The 23,298-nt window shown below is 45.2% G+C and overlaps 2 protein-coding genes and 1 long non-coding RNA gene across 3 annotated transcripts; 1 reads left to right on the top strand and 2 right to left on the bottom strand.

Annotated features, from left to right (window-relative positions):
* Positions 1-4,143: 4,143 nt before the first annotated feature.
* Positions 4,144-6,179, bottom strand: LOC137803110 (uncharacterized). Its single transcript, XR_011080014.1, has 3 exons — positions 5,831-6,179; positions 4,481-5,723; positions 4,144-4,402 (listed from the first exon to the last, which is right to left on the bottom strand). It is a non-coding gene; the product is annotated as an uncharacterized lncRNA (long non-coding RNA).
* On the top strand, positions 5,891-12,883 carry gusb (glucuronidase, beta). The gene is made up of 12 exons (XM_068601388.1): positions 5,891-6,199; positions 6,902-7,087; positions 7,177-7,358; positions 7,984-8,126; positions 8,280-8,467; positions 8,862-9,008; positions 9,159-9,337; positions 9,606-9,752; positions 10,306-10,390; positions 11,183-11,359; positions 11,444-11,579; positions 12,192-12,883. The coding sequence occupies exons 1-12, from the start codon at positions 5,984-5,986 to the stop codon at positions 12,341-12,343; spliced, it is 1,938 nt and encodes a 645-aa protein (XP_068457489.1). The 5' UTR covers positions 5,891-5,983; the 3' UTR covers positions 12,344-12,883.
* Positions 12,884-17,720: 4,837 nt separating this feature from the next.
* On the bottom strand, positions 17,721-22,973 carry vkorc1l1 (vitamin K epoxide reductase complex, subunit 1-like 1). Its single transcript, XM_068600664.1, has 3 exons — positions 22,736-22,973; positions 19,945-20,054; positions 17,721-18,066 (listed from the first exon to the last, which is right to left on the bottom strand). Exons 1-3 carry the CDS (start codon positions 22,957-22,959, stop codon positions 17,840-17,842), a joined length of 561 nt encoding a protein of 186 aa, XP_068456765.1. The 5' UTR covers positions 22,960-22,973; the 3' UTR covers positions 17,721-17,839.
* Positions 22,974-23,298: the final 325 nt, after the last annotated feature.

The following is a 23,298-nucleotide window of genomic DNA, read 5'->3' as shown; positions in this document are numbered from 1 at the left end:
GCTGAGATATCGAAAAGGTTGTCAACCATTACTGTCCTCTGTAAAACAGACGCTGTTACCTCAGGGCCGTGCAGTAGGTCTTCTACATGGAAGGCAAAGGGCTTTATGGATGTAATGCTGCAGTGCAACGGCTCCACAGCAGAAAGAAGCAGCGTTTCAGCTCCTCGGACTCGGCATTACTGCATGAAAGTGGCCATTAATAAAACGTGGAGCGGCGCCGGCGGCGGTTTGCAGGCTCCCGATCACAGCCGGAGCTCTTGGCAGTGAGAGGGAGGCGCAGCAGGACTTAAGAGATGACTTCCTCCTCCGCCATGCATGCGCCCACACAGCCAAGCTGCCACGACGCTGCTCTCCGATTGAGCCTCCATGGACCTGCAGGGCAGCGACTCCTTATTTGGGCTTCCTCCACTTGTCCCGCCGTGTTTCATATCTCTGGTGGGAGACAATTGTGCATGATGTGCTGTACTTTTCTTTTTTTTTTAAATTGATAAAAACGAATACACAATGAAATACCTCGAGGATGCCAAGGCAGAAAGTGAAACAGTATGAGCTGAAAAGTGGCAGTAAAAGTACCTCAATGTGTCGTGTTATTAGAGTGTAAAGGTCACACGGCCGATCCCACCTGACTGAATCCCAACTCTTGCATCTTTAGCACGTTTAGCAACACATTTACACAACCGTTAATAATGTTCAACCCGCTTTACGATCTATTAGTGACTAATATTCACTAGAACGTCTGTGGTGTGTCATTAATATGTGCTCAGTGTTTCATAATGCATTCTCTCCTTAGGTTTATTCAGCTTTACATATAGTTTTATGAGGAGTTGTAGAAAATGTTTCAGGCCTTGATGAACTCAGGACTTTATGAACATGTGCAGCGAGGAGGAAAGCACACGGCGAGCTGTCTAATGACAGGTTTCACGTGTGGTTCTAGTAGAGCGACAAAAACAACAACTCTGACTGATGTGAGCGAGTTTTAGAGATTTTATTTACTGAAATCTCTCAAGAAATCCATCACATTACATCACATGTCAATCAACTGAGGCTTTTATCCAAAGAGACGGACAATCAGTTCAATGAGAACAAACTCAGAACAAGAAGAATCAGGAAAGTCAAACTGCAAAGTGTTGTCAGTAAGAGACATTTAAGAGCTACTAAAGTGCTGCTACTGCACTAAAGATGTTTTTAGCTTGTGACGGGAGATGTAGACTCTTCCTGCTGTCCTGACGTCGATGAGGAGCTCGTTCCACCATCGAGGAGCAGGACAGCAAACAGGTGACTTTGTTGAGTGTTTAACCTTTTGGAAGCCGTGCGCAAAAATACTCCCACTCCCATTTTAAGACTCAGCATGCCCCATTTAGACAATCTTTTGGCTTAAAATATGTAATTTTTTAACCGAACAACACAGTTTTTTGACTGAAACTCCTTCCTAACACGCCAATACTTTGTTTTATTGTGATTTTAGTTGCAGGTTCTGATTCTTTAGGTCCTAATCTTTCCAAAAAGGTGTCTTATTGACGCTCCAGGAGGCTTTTTTGGGGAATCTGGCTCATATCATGCTGGATGTTCATAGTTATGATCAAAATATCTTTTAAAAGTGATTTTTTTGCAGATATACATTTTTTCCCCAAGACTTTGCTGAACAAATACATACAATAAACACAAGTATTGGACTTAATTTGGGGTTCCTACGACGACTCAAACAGGGAAAAGAGGTCTGGAGACAGAACTGCTTCCACAGTTTTCATCGAGTTAACTCGCTACGATCCGATTGGCTGAAGCCGAGCGGCGTGAAGCACAACAGAAACGTTAATTCAGGTTCCTTTTGGGATGTGCCACCGAGCCGCTGATGCTTATCCGAGCAGAGTGGACGCTCTCAACAATGAAGAGAAAAGACAGGAAGCAGAGAGCGCTGTAGGAAGCACACGAGGACATCCGCACTACACTGGGACCAGTTCATTAGCGGTCTGTTAATAACTGTGGAGCGCTATTATTAGACGAGGTTTACAGAAAACACAAATGGCTCAAACCACCTGAAACCATGACCTTCACCCGGATGACCTTTACTTTCATCGCTGTCGTAGAGACAACGAGCAGTTCAGCTGCATCTCATTCGTGCACGCCATCAACGATGAAGGCCGTATCTGATCTCCTTGTGTTTGTCATCAGAGAACATGACATTATGAGTTACTTCTCAGCTCCAGATTGAGACAAGGCGTTTGGACTTCCATATCATCGTCACAGAGACTGAAGCGCTTTACATCGTCATTCCTCAGCCAGCGACTGGCCTCGTGTTGTCGGGTTTGTTTGTTTTTTCCATATCTGTTTGTTGTGGTTTGAACTCATGTTTTACTGACCAAAGCAGGTCAAAAGGAGCCGTTCCCACATGGTCGTGTGTTCCTTCACCACCGATGTGGTGACGATCAGCAGAAACCCTGCACGGCTTTGGAGGATTGTGTCGCCTTTTATTCTCTTTATAGTTCTCGCTCGCCCTTCTCTCTTATCAATAATGCATGAACACCCCTTCAAACCTGGGTTATTGCACTGTTTATTTTTTTTGTCTAATAGCAAATGTGTTCATAAGGAAAAAGGAAATGTAAGAACAAAAGGTCAACTATGAAAACAAGTAGTGCTTAAAAACATGACGACCTGAAATGTGGAAGAGAATAACTTGACCGTCACAGTGATGATGACTGAAGAGCTCGTCCTCCATCAGCTTCTCTTTGGACTTTAAGCATCTGGAGATGATTTTATGTTTAATTCACAGTTCAGCACCTTGAGGTAGAAACACCTGATGACACTTGTATTCCTCCTGTTACACTTACAGGACGAAAAGACAGAGAAACCTAAACATCTCAATCTGTAAAAGTAAACGCCGCCTTGTGACAACGACACTGACATGAAAGTAAGAATAATCAACTCGTTTCTGGGTTTTTAAAAAGATTCATTATAAAACAACTGGTGAGGGTTAGTGTGAATGAAATGTGTGTGTATATATATATATATATATATATATATATATATATATATATATATATATATATATATATATATGTATATATATATATATATATATATATATATATATATATATATATATATATGGTGGTGTTTGACTGAAAAAAAACATGCAAACAATGAATGCAATTCTCTCAGACTGAAAGAACAGAGGAGATTTTTAGAGAACAAAGGGTGACATGTTACCCCCCCCCCCCCTCCCACACACACACACACACCCTCCTCTGATGTGGGCATGACCTCTAACAGCTTTTTCCTAAGTCAAGGTCATGGCTTCTTTGGTCCCCCACAGCTCCTCTGAGCTGTTTTAGCTGCACAGCTGTGCGTCAGAGAGGCTGGACGGCGCTCAGAGAAACACCGCGGCTGAGGTACAAATTGAAAACATGACTTCAGACTCTAGATGTCATGAGGTTTTGTGTTTGTGGCAGAGAAACAGAGGTGTGACGAAGATCTGACGTTGGTGTCGATCTGTAAAACCTTCAGAGGAAATGTGAGCCGGTAGAAGAGAACTCCTCTGTGTGACGCCGCGGTGCCATTCCAGCTTTCACAATGTCCATGGAGGTTGAATGTTGGATGAAATGTACATTTAATGTGTGACACAGACGTCTGTGATCCAAAGATATGAGACAGCACTGCCATGGGAACCGAAGGAATAGCTCCCAATATAGATCACAAGTACTTTCATTTTGAAACATCCCAAATGAACTGCTGGGAAAATGACTTCACACAGGAAATTAACGCTGACCTCATCATTAACCTGACATTCATCTAGTGCTGTGGCTGTTTGGATCAAGATCTTCATGACGAACCTGTTACTTTAATGCATGTTGAACAAATGATTTTACTGAAATAGTGAAATTATGAAAGTTATCACGAGTCTCGGCTCTGTGAGGACAATGATGAAAGAGACATGGAAACCTCTTTGGGGAAGTGGACTGAATACATTTATCACAAAAAATAAAGTTCCACTTGAAGTGACGCAAAAATAGAGTATAGACTCTTTAAACTGAAATAAACCAATTAAAATCCTTCCCCATCTGTTGACAGCTCTTATCAAAGAACCAAACCACAAACAGAAATGGACTTTAATCGTCCAGCGTTCAGTTTATTTAACACCTGGGCAGTTTCACGTTTTAGTTCAATACATTCTCTTAATTCCTTGTTTATTTTTCCTCCTCTGATGCAACCGTTTCCAGTCATGCAAGTAAGAGTAGTTCAAGTCAACTACATTCAGTTCAACGAGCGGCCCGTGTATATCTTGCATGAGTTCTTCTGTAATTAAGTGGAGGATCCGGCGCGTGGTCCAGATCCATGAGGGCTGCTCGACTCCTCTGCACGTGGTCGTGCTGCACATCCTCACTCCTTCCCAACGTGGAACAACAACCTGCATAATAGTGAAGTGGAATTTATACGCATTTGCAATATGCGAGTAGATTGCAGTTCTCTGTGAGCATCTACCCACTGAAACACTTCAACATCAACTCTTTAGTGGTGGATCTACTGCATCTCTTCACTGTAGCTTCAGCTTGTGCATCAGTCTCTGCATCTTCTCTCCATTCGCCGCCTTTGGCCCTTTCGTTAGACCTCTGGCGCCATCTGCTGGAGGATTTAAAAACACGCGATATAAACCTTATAATTAAATCTGAACGTTTTCTGATAAATCTACGAGGGGAAACATTTTGAATAACGGCAAGCAGTATTTGGTCATATTTACAACACGTGGCATGTGTCACCTGTCTCGTCTTATTTATTGAACATAATGCGCCCACACGAGGAACACAACCTTTTTGAGCTTGTTTCCCCATCTCGGACTAACATTTAAAAAAATAGAAATCCAAATACACTTGTGATGCACAGGTTAGTGCCAGTATCTCTCTCGTGATTCAACCACATTAGGATATTAAGAAAACTGACAATAATACTTGCAGTGACCATGTTGTTATAGCCTAAAAGGCCTTTTATTCTCATGAACCCAAATGTGCTTTCACAGGTTCCTTTTGCTCATTGTACGCCAATATTTGCAGTTTGACAGTAAGGAGAGGACAGAGAATAAAGGGAGGGACAAATGAGGAATGACAAGGAACAAAGATCCCCAAGTGGACCGAAGCAGAGACGCCTCAGTTCATGGTCAGCGTGGGATGAACCCCAACGCCACCAGGGGTCTGTGGTTCAACAGTACAACCTGTTTTAAACATAATAACACAAACAGGTTAGTATTACTATCACTAAGTCCTTGAGAAGAGTCTTTATTAGTTCTGCAGGGGCCTTCACTGAGAGCGTCTACTCCCTAAATCCCCAAATATCCTCCCTGCTCAGTTAAGACGTAGTACCTGTAAACATGGATGAATGACCAATAATCAATCCACTGAATGTTAGTAGGTTTTTTTTATAATTTCATATTAGGAAAGGTGCATATGCCTGAATACATTTGTGTTTGACCACATTTCCATAAATACCAGAAGGGGCATCGTGAATCCGTGCATGTGCTGAAGGAGAGCTTATTCACTTAACACTGGACGGGTCTCTGGCGCCATCTAGCGGCACGTTGTCACCGCTGCATCCGGGTATGAAGAGATGCAACCGGAGCCGTGCGGAAATAGAAACTTTTTTCCAAGTGTTGTTGATTATTTATACGTTTGCATCCGTTCTCTTGACGACATTGAAATGTGCCAGACGTACGAACACGTTTCATCTTTAAGATGTCCCTAAAGTACACAAAACATATTATATAGTAAAGTGAGTCATTTCAATGCAATTAAATGCACTTCGTACAGCACCCACGACATCCCGTTGTCGGCTGGTTGAGGCTCACCTCTCGGGCGCGTGGCTGAAGTCCACGCGAGAAAGCGGCTGTGCGAGTCACGTGACTTCGGGAAACAAAATCACGTGACAGAGTCAGTGAAAAAAGGACCGCGGAGAGAGCTGCGGTTGTGTTCCGAGCGGGTCGCGGAGGAGCAGCGCAGGAATGGCCGCGGCCGGAGGAGTCCTCGTCTTCCGCCTCTCGTGTCTGTTCGCCGCGTTTGCGGCGGCGTGTCCGCTGGACGCCGGCATGCTCTTCCCGCGGGAGTCCTCCTCCCGGGAGCGGAAGGAGCTCAGCGGGCTGTGGAGCTTCAGGGCGGACATGTCCCCGAGCCGGAACCAGGGCTTCCTGGGGGCTTGGTACAAACAGCGCCTTGCGGAGGTGAGTGCGCGACGGAAGCCGACAGGTGGTTTTGACGAGTAAAAGCAAACTTACGTTTAAGGCGTGTACAAGTCCTGTTTTTAACCAAGCAGACTCCAAAAAAGGGTCCACGGCAAGAAAACAACATTTAAAAAAGTCACTTTTATAGATAAACTACGATAATTCATAACTTTACTTTAAGAAAAACTGTGTACGTACACTATCTTTCCAGTCACTAATGTTCTACCAGTATTTAAAGACCACGTGACGGATTTTGACTTTCTGCTTAATGGATTGTGCAGATTGTCAAAAGCCATCACGTGTTTTTGAAATGTTGTGTGTCACAACCAAGTTACATTAAACTTCATAAACTTACAGCTGAGTATCACGCTAACACGCTGAATGCCCATTAAAATATTGTAGTGATATCACTGGAGAAAAGGTGAATTAAGTTCATTATTTAACATTATGCATAACTTTATATTGGTTTCATAGGCACATTTTAGTTCATATAACCTATTGAAACATAATTATAATACCATGGGTACTGCGTCATTTCAAATCTGTTTAAGAGGAAAATAAGAAATTGTGTCACAATCCAAATAAGTTTTACTTCGTCTCCTTTTAACCATCTTGTGGTCCCTGAGGGTCCAGAGACAATGGAGCATAATTATACTACAACCTCGCCAGAGCAGAACCTCTTTGACGCTTTATCCCCTGTAGACCGGCCCAGTGATCGACATGCCAGTTCCTGCCAGCTACAACGACATCACCCAGGACCCCAAACTGAGAGATTTCATTGGCTGGGTTTGGTACGAGAGGGAGACGGTGGTTCCGACCCGCTGGATCGCCGACGAAGGAACGAGAATTGTCCTCCGAGTGGGAAGTGCTCACTATTACTCAGTCGTGGTGAGGGTGACGCGTACCTTCCCTATTTATCCCTTTTCCACCTCCTGTGCTAATGTGGCCACGCTAATTTGGTTTCCTCTGGTTTTCAGTGGGTGAATGGGGTGAAAGTGACGGAGCATAAAGGCGGCCATCTTCCTTTCGAGGCCGAGATCGGCGATGTACTCCGCAAGGACCCGACTCAGCCGTGCAGGATCACCATCGCCGTCAACAACACGCTGTCCCTGGACACGCTTCCACCGGGAAGCATCAAGCACATGACCGACAGGACCAAGTACACTCAGTCTTCTGACTAAAACTAACGCTGACATTTGCTTTCTTTTGGGTCCTCCAATCTCTCTGTTGCAAACTGCAAGAGGTCATTATTGCAGCACACCTATTTGCCAATGTGTGGGGACAGTTGTGTAACAGTTTGCGTAATCAGATTGTGTAAAAGAATCTCAAAATTCTTACTACAGGAATCTAGCAATGTGTGTCCTGCTTTGATTCACAAGTTTAAAACCACAGTGTTTCAAAATACTCCTTTTTCCTTGTTTTTATAATAAGAATTCATGTGCAGAATGATTAAACCTTCAAGGTCACAGCACTTTCACTTCAAAACATCTTTATAATATTTATTCATCTTGTTTAAGTCGAGAAGTCGCAGTAAATATTTAACGTGTATTCAGCCAGTCACAGATTGAATCACGGTTACATCATCTCTCCTGTACTTAAACTGCTTCCATCAGTACTTAAACTTCAGTTTACTTTCATCTCAACTGTTAATTCACACTCTTTCCAATATGGACGCCACTCAGCAGCGACTCTTTTCTAGTTTGATGTGTTATGTGGCGGCATTACAACGTGTGTAATGTCGCTCGTCAGTTCACATAATGATGAAGCGTGTGCTCGCTCTACAGGTATCCTGACGGGTATTTTGTGCAAAGCATCTTCTTTGATTTCTTCAACTACGCCGGCATCCATCGCTCCGTGCTGCTGTACACGACTCCTAAGGCGTATGTGGACGACATCACCGTGGTCACCAGCTTCCTGGATAACACAGGTGAATGAATGCATGCGACTGTAACACAACTACTCAGCCATCTCCAGCACCAACGCACTCTTTAGAGAGTAAACTGTTTAATAAAAGCCTCATGTGATTCTTGTAAACTACCAAAGAGTCGTTGTGTGACCGTTCAGAGTGTTTTCATTTCAGGTCTTGTGCAATACAAGGTTTCGGTCAGAGGCGCCTCCTCGGCCGCCCTCAGCGTCACTTTGATGGATAAAAATGGCCGCTGCGTCGCCTCCTCCAGCGAGCCAGCTGGAGTCCTCAAAGTAATCGACGTCAACTTGTGGTGGCCGTACCTGATGCACGAGAACCCGGGTTACCTTTACTCCATGGAGGTGAGACGACGCGCGGCCATGCATGTGCAGCAAGGCAGCTAGCTTGAGACAGAATTGTGTTATTGATTATAGTTGGACATTATGAGGGGAGATGTTTAATAAGTCAGGAGGACATGTTCTTGTGAAATAGACCTTTTTCCACAGCGGACATTTTGCTTGTCGGTAGAAGCTAAATACTCACAGTCAACATGCCTTTAATATGAACATTGCACACTGTGAACTCCGTTTCTTGTTCATGTGATTCTGCTCCTCAAACTTTATTTATAATTTGAATTCCACCTTCACGTTTCTTCCTGATCTTGTTTTGGACTCCGCTGTCCTGTTCAGGGATTCAGCTTCTGTTTGCACACTCCGGTGGAGGAGATGTCTCTGACGTTTGCATTTTAACGTCTAGGTCCGCTTGAAGGCAGCCGATGGGAAGTCCGAGGACGTGTACGCTCTACCCGTTGGCATCCGCACGGTCAGCGTCACCAGCACCCAGTTCCTCATCAACAACAAGCCCTTCTACTTCCATGGAGTCAACAAACACGAGGACTCTGACGTGAGTACCACTAGAGGGAAGCAAGACGCTGTTGTGAAGCGAGCGGACATCCACAGACCATCTTCACCCTCCTAGAAATGCACAAGAAGTACGGTGGAAAAGGTGGATCCAGTCCAATAATGCACTTCTTCTGTTCACGTGGCGTCACAGATTCGAGGCAAAGGCTTCGACTGGCCGCTCGTTGTCAAGGACTTCAACTTGCTGAAGTGGCTCGGGGCCAACTCGTTCCGCACCAGCCACTACCCCTACGCAGAGGAGATCCTGCAGATGTGCGACCGCCACGGCATCGTGGTGATCGACGAGTGCCCGGGCGTGGGCATCAAAGACATGTGAGTGTCCTTCAGGTGTGTGTGAGGCTGTGTGTGTCTGTCAAACCTCCTGACTGCTGTTAACACAGAATAAAACAACATGAGGGTTGAAAAGGTAACTCGTGATGTCAGGTCACAAATACAAGTTGTCCTCGCTGTGTGTGTGTGTACAGATGTTGGAGTGCGTTGCCTCGTGAGCTGGTTTCAGACCAGTTCACCTGGAATAACTGGTGGATCAAGTCCAGCTTTCCCCTCCCCAAATGATAATAATCTCTGTGTCCCAACGCAGCCTCAGCTTTGGAAACGCCTCCCTGACCCACCACCTGGTTGTCATGGACGAGCTCGTGCGTCGGGACAAAAACCATCCGTCCGTGGTCATGTGGTCGGTAGCCAATGAGCCGGCGGCAGAGATGCCCCCCGCTGACTTCTACTTCAAGTGAGTTGTGTTGAGCTGTGAACCCTTGACTGGACCCACACACACACACACAAACTCACTTAACTCTTTTTTGTTGGATGCAAGATCGTTCCCTTCGCAGTATGTTTTTAAGACCTTTTTGGGGCATTTTCAGACGGGCACAAACTGGGCTACCAGGATGCTTCTCAAGGCCCCAAACGTTCAGAACGTAGAAAGCTTTAAACTTTGTGTATGTGAGTTACTGGTTCGTTGTTCAGCCGATCCCTTCACTCTGAGGAATGTGGTACGAGTCGTCCTGCCCTGAACACAAACAGCTGGAGCTCGGTAACGGCCCGGCGCTTCAGGAAGTACTGGTCTCCCCGCCCAGGTACCACAGCTCCCATAAAGCGAAACCGCGTGGGGTGAAATGTGGAGTACATGCACAGACGTGCTCTGTCACACTGAAGTTGTAAAAAAAAAAAAAAAAACACATTAAAGCAGTTTCTTCACATGTAAAGAGGTTGGCACAGTGACACTGCCGTGATTTATGCAACGCTGAGGTCATAAAAACCAAATGAATTTGCTTCTCCTGCAGGACCGTGATCCAACACACCAAAGCTCTGGACCCAACGCGGCCCGTCACGTTTGTTACAGACAGTAACTACGCCAGAGACAAAGGGGTGAGCACCTTTATGTTCAATGCATTGGTAGTCATTATTGCTATTGTGATGCAAGCGGTTTCCTCTGTAGATATGAAGCGCTCTTTCTAAGCTAATGAAGACGGTTCTCAGATTCACACTAATGAAAACCTAAATGTAGATGTTGTACTCCATTTCTGCCAAAAGATATTATTATTATTATTATTATACAAGACAGAACATGCTGTTGCTTCCTTTTCATGTTTTACTTGATAACATTCTCACTGCCAAACTTTGCCTGTGAGACATTAAAGTCACTCTTCCGGTCTGCTCCGGTGAGTAGTTTGATAGCGGAAGAACAACTCGATGGAAAAGGTCAATCTTGTCGCTGATGTTTCATAACTACTTACAAACTAAATTCAGTTGCTTTCAACATTAAAGCCTGCTGTAAAAAGGAGAATAAGGGATTAAGAGTCAAACTGCTGAGCTTATCAGGATGTAAACTGTGTCAAACTATGTTGTTGACATGCCTCACATTCCTTTGCTGTGAGGAAAACCTCCTGATAGCTTAAAGGCATCTCGGGCTACCTTTATACACTGTTGATTTACCTCTGTGTGAACAGCTGCTGCTCTAAAGGGGAAAACATTCGCTTTAATGTTATGGAAATACCGGTTTGTATTTCTATCAGAACATGTATTGCTTCACGAGAGCTATGAACGGTCTCTTCATGACAGCGTTTATGTACTTGTTGTGCTCGTATAGAACAGCAGGAGGTCGTTGGCGTGTGGTAAAGTCTCTCTAGAGTCCCAGTAAGTCTCCCGTCTCGTCTCCAGGCTCCCTACGTGGACGTCATCTGCGTCAACAGTTACCTCTCCTGGTACCATGACTCCGGCCACGTGGAGCTCATCGCCCTGCAGCTCAACACTCAGTTTGAGAACTGGTACGGGAAGTACAAGAAGCCCATCATCCAGAGCGAGTACGGAGCGGACACGGTGCCGGGGCTCCACAGCGTGAGGACGCCTCTCCGTGCAATGCAACTATCTGAAGGCTGCGAGGAGGAAGAGGAGGGGCTTATGAATCTTTTCTCTCTGCAGGATCCACCCGTGATGTTTACTGAGGAGTACCAGAACATCGTCCTGAAGAACTACCACAAAGTGTTCGACGAGAAGAGGAAGCAGTACGTCATCGGGGAACTCATCTGGAACTTTGCAGACTTCATGACGTCACAAGGTAGAGCAGCCGGAGCGCACGGCCGCCTGCAAACCCACAGCGGTTCCTTTTCTCCAGAGTTAATTCATCTCCCTGTAACGCAGGGAACTACCCGCTGATTACATGAACACGTTGGTTTGCGTGTGAGACACCGTTCACGCTCATATGTTGGCTCCCGTGTCCGGGCTTTAACTCCAGCTCCCAGAGCATTTGCAAGTTATTGACAGTTTGTTTATGCGCATTTAAACCTATGAAACTAAGAGATTCACATCGACATCGCGCTGTAAAGTCGCCCTGTTTGCATTCGATGTGCAGTCGACAATTACAAAATTTTATTATCCTCAAAAATTCGATTTAGACACAATAACAAAAACTATGAGATAATAAAACAATACTATGTTATGATAAAGTATCAGTGTACTGTATATTACTTTTCTAAAACATTGAATGAAAGATGAAGTTAAACAAAGGATTAATTAACCAATTTAGAAAATCATTCGAATTCTCAATTAAAAAGAAACTTTGTTGCAAACTTTCTAACTTTTTTTTTTGTTTTAACATTTCGTAACATTCCAAAAAGTTCCTGTTTTCGTCCCGTGTGCGTGACGAGCTGGTTGTCTCTGGTGTCTTTAGGCGTCCTGCGCGTGGTGGGGAACAAGAAGGGCGTGTTCACGCGGCAGCGGCAGCCCAAAGCCGCCGCCTTCATCCTGAAGGAGCGCTACTGGAGGCTGGCCAACGACACGGGCCGACTCCCTCCCTGGACCAAGTACCCCTGCTCCTTCTGACGGCCGGCGGCCGGCGCCACCCCACGGGAACCACGTGCAGTTTAGCTAAAGCGCTTGCAGAATACTTCATTCAATGGTTCAGCGACGCGTCTCTCAGGTCTGAGCTGAACATTTGAATCATGATGAAATGCAGATGTTGGTGATGTGGTTTCCTGAGGTGTCCCATGACTGACTCACACTTTATTCAGCTGTCACAGGACAGCTGCAGGGCTTTCCTCTGATCTCTGTCTCAATCTTCCATCACTGATCGGTTCCACCTTTCTTCTGGTGACGGTGAGTTCACCCGGCAGAGAAACGCACGACATGACGCGCAAACGGGAACGGACGGCAGCTTCCACACCGTCTTTCCTGTTCATCGTGTGTTCAGACATTTTCTTAAATGAAGTGTTTTTGCAGTGTGATATAATGTTGTTGAATGCCACCATCATTTCTGAGCTCTGAATCTAATCATACGTGTTCTATTTTTATACGTGAAAATCCAGATCATTTTTTGTTTGATTCAAGCGATTAAAGATATGCAAACTGTTGGTTTGTAGCACACTTTGAAGTCTACTTTGTGACTGAATGCTTTCAAAACATACCCAGCATGCACCTGAAGGGTTAAGTGGCGTGATGGCAGCGTGACCGCACTGCAAGTTTAGAGCGTCGGTGACTCTGCATGGATGCATCACATGATCCACCATGTTGCAGCTGGACAAATATCAAGACTTTAGCGTTCCTTCAAACGTCCAGTGGCAGCACGAGATGTTGGAGATGTTTTTTTTAATGCTTTTTGGGTTTGTAATCTCCATTTGCACAACTGGAGATTACGATCAACCTTTTTCTGAAAGCCCAACTAATCCAATAAAGTGACTCGGTGTCAGCTGATCGTTGGAGCTTCTCTCGTCGCTGAGGTTCAGACGCATGACTCACAGGAGGATACTGTATGTGTTCATGCTGATGTCATCGCTTCTGCATCCAGTGATCTGAAGGCCCTTTAATCCATGATTTAATGTTTTAACCTTTACTTTGGAACAAAGGATGAGACTCAGAGCGCTGAAGCCGAGCAGTCGCCAGATTTAGAGGTCGTAGATTTGATAAGAGACTTCTCAGAATGAACTTAAAGGGGAAACTTGTGCACATGAAGTTCTTCCTGCTGATCACGGGGTTAAAATCTGTTTCAAAAGTTTAACGGTTTTGAACAATTTTAAAAACTAAAGGTCCAATTTCAGATCTTCACTTTCTTCTTCTTGTATTACTTCCTCCTGTTTCCTTCAGGACTCGTTGCAGTGGAAGGCTTGAGGCCCTCGTTCTGGGCACATATATATCTATAATCAACATTTTTACCTGAAATTAATGTGGCTTCAGCGATATATAAACAGTTCAAATGAAGCGTCTTCAGGTCCATAATTCCTGCAAAGTGTTTCCTTGCTGATCTGTGATGGAGGGACGTGTACTACTACGACACACTAACTAGAAAATACTTGATTTTTGTAACATTAGATAAACTTTAGAATATGTTTTACACAAAGGGGCCGTGGATTGTGTCCACTCTCCTTCCACAGGAGGAATAACAGCTTTAACGTTCATAACCTGACCAATACATCGTGCACTAATCCTTTAACGTCACAGAAACGATTACATTGAGCTGTGAATCTACTTTATCTCGTCACTGTAACAGTATTTAATGTTCAAATGACTTCAGACGAGCCGTCGCTTCAGAGGGAATGTTTTAATGGATCATTTCCACATGACAATGACACAATTAAAAATGTTCTCATGTCAACCACAGTTTTCCCTTAAGGTAAGATGGATTTGAACAGATTCTTTTTTTGTTTTTGTTTTTATTTGCACCCTCCTACCATTCATGTAACACTTTTCCATGTAAGAAAATACAGCATTTTAAAACATATTTGGCAATACAGAAGCAAACCCAGTGAGTTTTCCTCCACAAAGAAATTTAATAAACATTGTATGCTGACACATGGATTCCTAGCCCGCCTCCCTCCCCCCCCAAAAACCCCTCATCTTTTTATTTCTTTACTAAAATAACCCAGAATGTTAACAGTCTATACAGCTAAAGGGCATAATTAGGGATGAAGAAAAAAACATTACAATCATGTAGTTTAAACCGAGTGTATTCTTCGCTAACAGACGTGTCCTAGCTAGACAAAATAAAGATAATCACAGAGTGGAGATCAGGGAGGGGGACGGGGATGACCATGGATCCGACGGGGCTTTTCGTCTGGCAATTTCCAAATGGATCAATGCACCGATACTGGATATCAACTCTTTGGGAATTACCAAATTTACCAGATTACATTTTTAAGGAAGGCGAGCGCTCGTGACCGTTCTTCCCTTCACAAGGCTGTGACTGTTGCTCGTCTTTGGCTCGAGGCCTGGTGATCAAACAGAAGGCACTTTTGTTGGCGTTGGTGATGCAACTAACATGGCAGTTATACCTCAGGGCCGACATGAATATTCTTGAGAATGAACTATCGATCGTTTCTGACATTAAAACCATAACACAACACGCGTTTAAAAACTTTTGACTCATCCAAATTCCTGACCCTTTTTTTTGTTTTTCCTTCTTGTAACTGCAGATGACCGGACCCAAAGCGGTTGTAACTAGCGAGTTGTGTCGGTTTGACTTGTGCAAGTGAGTCCGTGGGAGACGTGTCCTACATGCGGGTTCACGGGCCTCACCAGACACACAACACAGTGCGGTTGTTCATCCTTTTTCCAGAGATGAAACAGAACCAGATGCGAGCCCGACGAGGCAATACTGCGTACGGAAGATCTCAAAGAAATGATGCGTCAGTCGCTCCATGGAGGACCGGACGGCAGGTTTAACTCAAAGGACCGGTGCATGTTTTTGGGTCAGTTTACTACCAACGGGGCCGATGTAACAGGACCGCCGACCATTTTCCAAAGCAAACCAGTGTTTGAAGGAGTTTCTCTTCCAGGCCGCCGCTGGTTCCCTCTTGTCTGTATGGCATGAAAATCCACTTTTAAAGAGGATGCTGAACACGTCTGGGGTCCTACAACGTACACTATGTTCACCACTACCACCTCGGTTTCAACGGGGAAGAAGAGTGCGTTGAATAAATAAAACATATTTCCGGTTTTGCGGCATCACTTTTGAATAACTGGTATTAGAGTGCATGTTAGGAGGTGGAGTGCTCCTTTAAGGTTGTCCAGCAGGGTATGAAGACTCAATGCCCAACTGCATCACATTAAAACAGTTCTGCTGAAACTCAAAAGGACAAACATGGACATGGTGAACGGTATAGAAGTCTCCACTGTGAGGGACTAACAGCTGGAAGCATCTCTTCATGTGAATCACATCGTGAACAGAAACCACCGTCTGCCTGGTGTGGAGGGAGAAACTACTGTGCTTTGGAAAATGGGCAACACCAATGTAACATATGTAATATATATATATATATGAAGTAAATGGGTCACAACATGAATGAACACACAATTTCACTTGATAATATCCCTCCTCAGTTCCCATTTTCATAGACGAGCGGCGACGTCGCGGGTCATCACAGGGAACACGTCGCTGAGATTACTTTCCTGGCAGTTGCTATCATCAATACTTCAACAGCCCTCGCCCCACTGGAGGCCGTCAGGGAGAACTTCAGAGAGGAAGGGGCACGGAGACGAGCAGTCGTGGGAACTATGAGCGAGCCGGTTCGACGCCACAGATGAATCACACACAGTTATCACTACGACTGCTCTGGATCTTTGAGTGTGAGGCGGTCGGACGGCCGACACCTGCTCAAAGCAAGGAGACGTGTACGTGCACCTGACGGGCAGGGATGCTGTAAAACCCGTGGATGCTGGATGGAAGAGAGACGATGGTCCGACTGTCACTGGGTGCTGGCGTCCCTTCGGCCTGGACGTCTCCAGAATAATCTCCCACTCCCTCTGCTTATGCATATGGCTGAGCGCCGCTCTGTTACGCCTCTGCCCCCTCACGTCAACATAAAGCATTACTTGTTTGTTTGTTTTTTGTGTTCACATCCTGCAAATGAACTGCAACTCAGCTCGGCGAGATCACCGTTACCGCTCAATTGACATCAGATGAGTACAGGCCGGACCGCGAGCAGGAGCCAGGAGAGCGTTAACACATTGAAACGGCGAGATGATGCAGAGCGTCACAGTGCAGCAGCCGTTGCTACCTCGCCAGACCGTCGGGGAGAAACACTTCACTGGTATCGGAAACTTACAAAACTGTGATCATAAAAATAAAGCCTTGGACCTGTGACAGTAAAACAACGAGCAGACCTGGTGTTAACATATTACCCCCCCTCCCTCCCGAATGTAAGAAGAAAAAAAAAACAGAAAAAGAAATTAAGGTAATTCACCTTAACACTCCTTTAGGCACATAAGTCTTTATGGATCCCACGTGTGTGTGTGGAGGTCAGGAATGCTTTTCACATAATAACCCCCCCACCCCCCTCCAAAAAAAAAAAAAAAAAAAAGAGTGAGGGTGCCTTTATGCAAACTTGGTGAGCAGAACCCGTCGTTGTTTGTGTCGGTGCTTCAGATGAAACGTTACCGCTCTGAACCGCACGCCGTCAGGACGCAGGACGTCCCGAGCTCGTTCCCCCCCCCCCGACAGGTGACCTTTATCGCTTATTTTGTTCCCCAATTTACTGATGTTTTTGTTGGTGGTTTTTTTTTTCTCTTCATTTTTGTCCTTAAAGGTTTGTGTCAACACTAAAATCACAATCTAGCCTGGAGTATTGCTCAGCAGCTATTTACAGAATAGCAAAACAAACAATCTGCTCTACACACACTCGTCTCACATTGTTCTGTGTGGTTAGTGGTCCTCTTCAGAAAAGAAACATACTACAAAGTGTAAACATGAAAACAAACTATCCTGTATAAACGTTAATCCCTCCCGCCCCTCACGCTTGAACCTTATCTGCAGACTGTAGGATAACCTAATGAGTGTTTTTCTCTTTTTTTATTATTATTTTGGGACACATTTATCCGGCTCTGGGTTTTAGTGCAGATCCGCTGTGCAGCAGAAGGACCTTTTCTAACCGCTTCAAGTAAACCCTTAAATGTTCCGTTTTCTTCCGTCCTGCGATCCTTTTTGTTCAAAAGAGAGCCGTCCTCCGTCGCTCGCCGTCGATGTGTTTCCCCACACACACACACACACACACATACCGTGCACACGCCGTGCACACACGCCGTGCACACAGCCGGCCTCTTCCTCAGGTGAGTACAATGTTAAAGAAGGAAAAATAAATGAAAAGAGAAATCATCTTTCACTTACAGCTCCTTCCACGTTTGCAACATTGAGATGTCCGGCCCCAACATTTAAGTTACTTCTTCTTCTTTTATCCTTTTTTTTCTCTTTTCTTTTTTTAAACACAGCAGAATAAACATCGTTTGGAAGCAAGGTCTCCTGGTGGCAAGTCAAATGTTCAGAGGTCACATTTCTTTTTTTCTTACGTTTGTTTGTTTGTTTGTCGCACTTTTCTTGCCGCTCTCCACAGCTTAGTCCTGCTTGGCCTGAAGCTGCTGCTTCCAGGCCTCGTTCAAGTAAACCAGCCGCTTGTAGTTGAGAATAAAGAGGATGAAGTTCAGCGCGTATGTGGTGATGCAGATGATGCAGAAGTCCTTCAGGACAAAGTAGAGGATGTAGCCCAGGTAGAGCGAGCCCACCACCGACAAGATGGATGTCGTCATGAGAATAAGGGCGGCCATTGCACTGACAGTCATTCCTACGGCGAGAAACACAACTAAAGCTTAGGCAAATAACCACAGAAGAAGAAGAAGAATAAACAGAGGCAACTACAAACAACCTGATGAGTCTGCTCTTTAGCTTCGGGCCTCTGACGGTTCTGCGTTCATGCAAACCGCCTCCTCGTGATGACTTTCTGCCCAAACACTGCTCGCGTCATCCCGCCGTCACATGAGGCGCCGTCATCGTTCTCAGGCGTTATGAGTTTCCGCCGCGTTGGCGCTTTTGAAACGTCATCGGCTCTCGTCACAACCTAAGGCCGAGCGGGTCGGATCCCGGTTCCTCTCACGGGCAGAAGACCTAGCCGAACGCTTTCTGGCGCGTCGGCCTAAAAGCTCGAGGACGCCGCGTGTCTGAGCGCCGTGAGGTCAGAGAGGCGTGACCTCGGAGAGGCGTGACCTCGGAGAGGCGTGACCTCGGAGAGGCGTGACCTCGGAGAGGCGTGACCTCAGAGAGGCGTGACCTCACATCACGAGGGTTCAACGAGAATCAGCAGCAACGCTGATTGTCATTTTCACTGATTACTAATCGTAGAATATGAACTTTTGACATAAAAACAATGCCGCGAGGTTCCGTGGAAAAACTTTTTATTCAAGTACCGAACTTAAATATAATTTTGATGTACTTTGTATTTCTACTACGATTCAGAAACTGTACTTTTTACCTCACTACTTTTATTCTAAAGCTTTAGTTACTCAGATTATCCACAAATAAATGGTGTATTATTATTATGATGATGATTAGATTCAACTAGCCAGAAGTATATTAAGTAATTGAATCCAAACAGGTGATAACACCGACCACTAACAGACATTAAAGAGGTTGTGGTAGTACAGGCAGGTAGTACTTTATGTTTTTGGAGAGGACCATATGGACCATGAGGGGAAATAAATCAATCATTTGTCAAAAGATTTTTCCATGAGATGTATGCCATATGCAACACCAATCAATGAGCACCAATCAATTATGGACGATCGCCCCGACGATATTTGCATGTTTGTGATGAAGTACTAATCCAGTCAATTTAATAACCGACCATTCAAATGGATTTATTGATGGTCATTCTGTTGGTTTATATCTCTATTGATTGTCCAAAAGAGATTCCTTGATGGGAAAACTTTGGCATTAGTCGTGTTTCAACATTTGAGTGTACGCTACAGTTCTTTTTTTCGCAGTATTCAAATGTTTTCTGGTAATAATTGAGGTTAAACGTTGAATATTCAGACTCTTGAGTCAAATATTGAACGGTCCGAGGCCGTGAGAATAATAAAACTTCTGAATCGGAGCCTTTAATATGGAAATCTTGCCCCGCTGTAGCGGTTTGGCCTAACTGGGCCGCTATTGTGTCGGTCAAATGAGCGCTAACGGCTGTGGCTAAAAGGAGCTCTTGTTCCGTGCCAGCGCCAGGTGGCCCGGCGGGCCGGCGGGCCGCTCGGCGGGCGCACCAGCATGACCGCGTTAAAACCAGTCACACGAAGGGGAAATGTTTAGGATGACTCTGAAAGGTCGGTGCCAAATTTACAGCGGGCCGCTGAACTGGAGAGCAGCGTAGGTCATTGATCACCTCCCTCACTCTACTGACACGTCACCGCCGCCGTCTGGGTAGAAACGAAAAGTCCAAAAAGCTGATCATATTGATCAGGTGAGCTTCAACAAATATGAGCCGCCTGTGATTAGATTATTATATTTACACATGTCCCCATGTATGATGTCAGGGTCATGAGAGTCAATGTTGGCAAATAGAGCAAAGACAGAGGGAGGCAAAGTGTAGAGTCAGCACTAGTTGCTAATGCAGTGGATCAGGAGTTGTGTCACCTGAATGTGCAACAATATACGACTGAATTAAATCACATCTTACCTAGTAGGAGCTGAAAGGCATAAAAGCCAATCCCATAGACACTGTTGGGTTGGTTCAGTGCGCTGTCATTTCCAAATATTGAGCCCAGGAGTCCAAACCCTTGACCCCACCTAGACCACACCAAGACAAAGAGGGCGGTTACAGCTTCACTTCAGTACAGACTCCAACAAAGTAAACATGAATCACAGATGAAGGCTATTCAAACCAAATGAGTCAAAGTAAAAGACGGGATTGGGAAGGAAAAAGCTTTATGCAGCGATCACACGCGGTTCCTCCTGATGTTTGTTTTCCAGGAAGCTTTAATATCGTCTGTGTGAGTGTTCAGTGATCAAGAGCTGCCATTAATACATATTTATTTAATTAATAATCTGCTGATTATTTTATGGAATCATTGTTTTGCCAACAAAGTCACAAGACAGTAACAAAAAAAAAGACAAAATTAAAAATACGGTAAATTAAAAGTGCTCATGACAGTTTCCCAGAGTCCCAGATGATATTTTCAGATGGGATTATGTCCAACAGTCCAAAACAATAGCTGTCAATTTTCTTTGTTCAACTAATCAATGAATTGACTAAATCTGGACTTTTTGGGAGAAAACAAATGCTGCAAAGCTGAAACGTTTATTTTTCTTTTTGTCTCTCCGATGTTGTTCAGTGCATATAACAGATAAAAGCCCCTAAAAAAGGCAAAAAATAATTAAGGTTGTGACTTTAGGAACCATGGAGACGCTGGAGAAACCGCTCTGTTGACTAACTTTAAACCTCTGCAACACATTAGGTCTCGTTCCAGTTTGAGCCATCGTCAAATTAAAGCTTTTGTGCAGCTTATGTTTAATGTACTGATAGAGTTCTTTCCAAAACAACCACAACAAGCATCCAGCACAGCCAGAGATCAGATAGGAGTGCAGTCATCATGCTGAGGCTATTTAAAGTTTCACTCAATGGGAACTTACTCAACATGTTCAGGGAACATTTTTATATATTTCATCTCATTGTCTGAAACAGGTTTTTTTCCTCTGTGGTACTCCAAACATTTATGAGAGTGCATTCAAGTTATTGCACAATATAACAACTCCTCCATGTGCAAAGCAGTGACCCTGTTTGGCTTCTCATGTCACATTAATTAATGGGAAAGTTCCAGAGTTCAAGCATAGAAGCAAGTCTGAGGACACACTCATCTGTATCGGTACATCACTATTCATGTTCCAGTTACTCTTGAATATCGTGTTTTGGTGAACATAATATTTAAATCAGTGTGACTATTTGAAGTGTTTAATGTCTCATCTGAGACTAAACAGCAGGAGCATGCAGATAAGAAGCTGGATGAATAACTCAGACCGTATTTACACCACATGCTCATAGCATCAAGGTGTGCCGCACTTTCAAATATTTGCAAAGAGCGCTATTACAGAGTCGAGGATGAAGCAAGTTGCAAAGCCTCCGTGCAACTTTTCTACCATTTTAAAATAGCTCTACCATAATAAATGACATACTACTTCACAAATACAGTGCGACACGCTGCATCACCAAATATATTCCCTTTAGAAACCTTGATGGCAGCGGAGACTAGATGAGTCGTAGAAACGGTGAGGATTCTTCATCTGAAGAAGTTGTGTCTTTCATTCAGTCCTCACTTCATTATTCGGGAACACACTCTAAACTGACGGGTCGCGGCTCATTTTGGGTGACAAAGGCCGGACTGTCTGTCTCACTCATCTTACATTACCTAGACAGGTTACATTCCAGAGATGCTACGAGGCCTGCAAAGACTCATCCAACTGGAGACTAGGTGGGGTTAACTTGAGTCAATCATAGTTGCCCACAGTGGAGCTGTGCATGGACAGCATGTGTTTCATGGGAGAGCTGTCACCTTTAGAGGCGAAAGGGGGGTTCAATGACTGATTGCTTGCAAACGTAAAGTCTTTGGGAGTTAACAACTCATGAAGTGAGCTAAAGTAACACTGTCCATGTGACCGTGTAGCTGTGTGGTATCAGCGTGTGTCGGTTAGCATCACTGACACTGTGAGGGGTCACCGTCCCTTCCTCTGACCTCTGTGGCCATTCCGCGTCAAGGTGCACCGTCCGTGGGTTCAGCCCTCCTTCAGGACTGACCGACATTAGCACGGCAGCTAGTGACAGCCAGTGTGACAGCTAGCGCTAGCTACAAGGTTACAAAAGTTGCCCCGGATCACCCAAAACGAAGCCAGCTAGCCCGCCAGAAAGCGGCGGAATGAATGGACTCAGCCGGCGAAAACACACAGACACACACGTCGGTCCGTAACAAGCTGCAGTCAACTTTTGTGCTAAAGTTGTGCGTTACAGATGTGTTGCCTCGCCCCCCTTGTTCATAAACACACAGCACCCGGTACGACCGGTCACCGTTAGCTAGCCTATCAGCAACGAATCGATTGATTGGCTGGGTGAAGCGCTGACGGCTCCCTGTTGACAGCTAACCGTAACCGGCTAAGGAGAACGTTATCGAACGGGTTGCGTTCGCTAACGGGTTAGCAGGGTTAGCTTGGGCGAGCTCGTCAGCTAACGACGTGCTCTCGTTAACCGACGAGCCGAAAGTTTAACTTGTTCCGTTCGGGGTTCTTTCACCAAGTGCCGGCTCGCGCGGCGCGGCACGCCGGCTGCTGCTGCTACAGCTTGCAGTTAGCCTGCGCGCTAGCGAGCAGCCGGCACCGACGCTAGCATGCGAGCCTTTGACAAGTTGAACCGCGCAGCCCTTCCCAGATTGGCACAATAGCGGGGCAGCTTCATTGAGCGCTCTTTGCTGAATTCAAATTACCTTGAGCTGAACACTTTCGAACAGCTGATGGTGCTGCTGACGTCGCACATGGCCTTGAAACTCGGATCCCGAGCCTTTTCCCTCTCGACGTGGAAGGCGTATAGAGACAGCAGTATGCCCAACAGGCAGACGAGAAGCCTCGCTATTCTCTCCCACCGAGGGGTGGACACTCTCAGGACGGGCGCCGCCATCACTCTCTGGCCTAGCTGGAGACACGCATACATACGCAGCGAGTTCGCCTGAGACAGGACTGCGACGTGGAAAGGCGTCAGGACGTGCCACACCGTCGGGGGGCGGGCCGCTGCGCCGAGGAGCGAAACATGCAGAAAGCCGGCTTTCTATGCGGCCACATCTCCATCAACCAATGTGCATGCAAAGTGGGTCATGCGGGGGTTTCTAACAACGCGCAGTGTTCATTATGATCTCTTTTAAGGTTATGTATTATCCCATGTATGGCTAGACAGCTGAGTGGAAGGTGGTCAGCATGGTTTGTGTCTTAAGTTAAGTGCATTTCACGTGCCAGAGAGAATAACCGCACTATATGCAGCGTAAATTACTAAAAC

The sequence above is a fragment of the Clinocottus analis genome, unplaced genomic scaffold (assembly GCF_023055335.1).
Source record: "Clinocottus analis isolate CAN_PGR_092001 unplaced genomic scaffold, fCliAna1.0.p SCAF_5, whole genome shotgun sequence".
Lineage (NCBI taxonomy): Eukaryota > Metazoa > Chordata > Actinopteri > Perciformes > Cottidae > Clinocottus > Clinocottus analis.
Note: the sequence above shows the minus strand (reverse complement) of the source record. Positions and strands in the feature narration are given on the sequence as shown.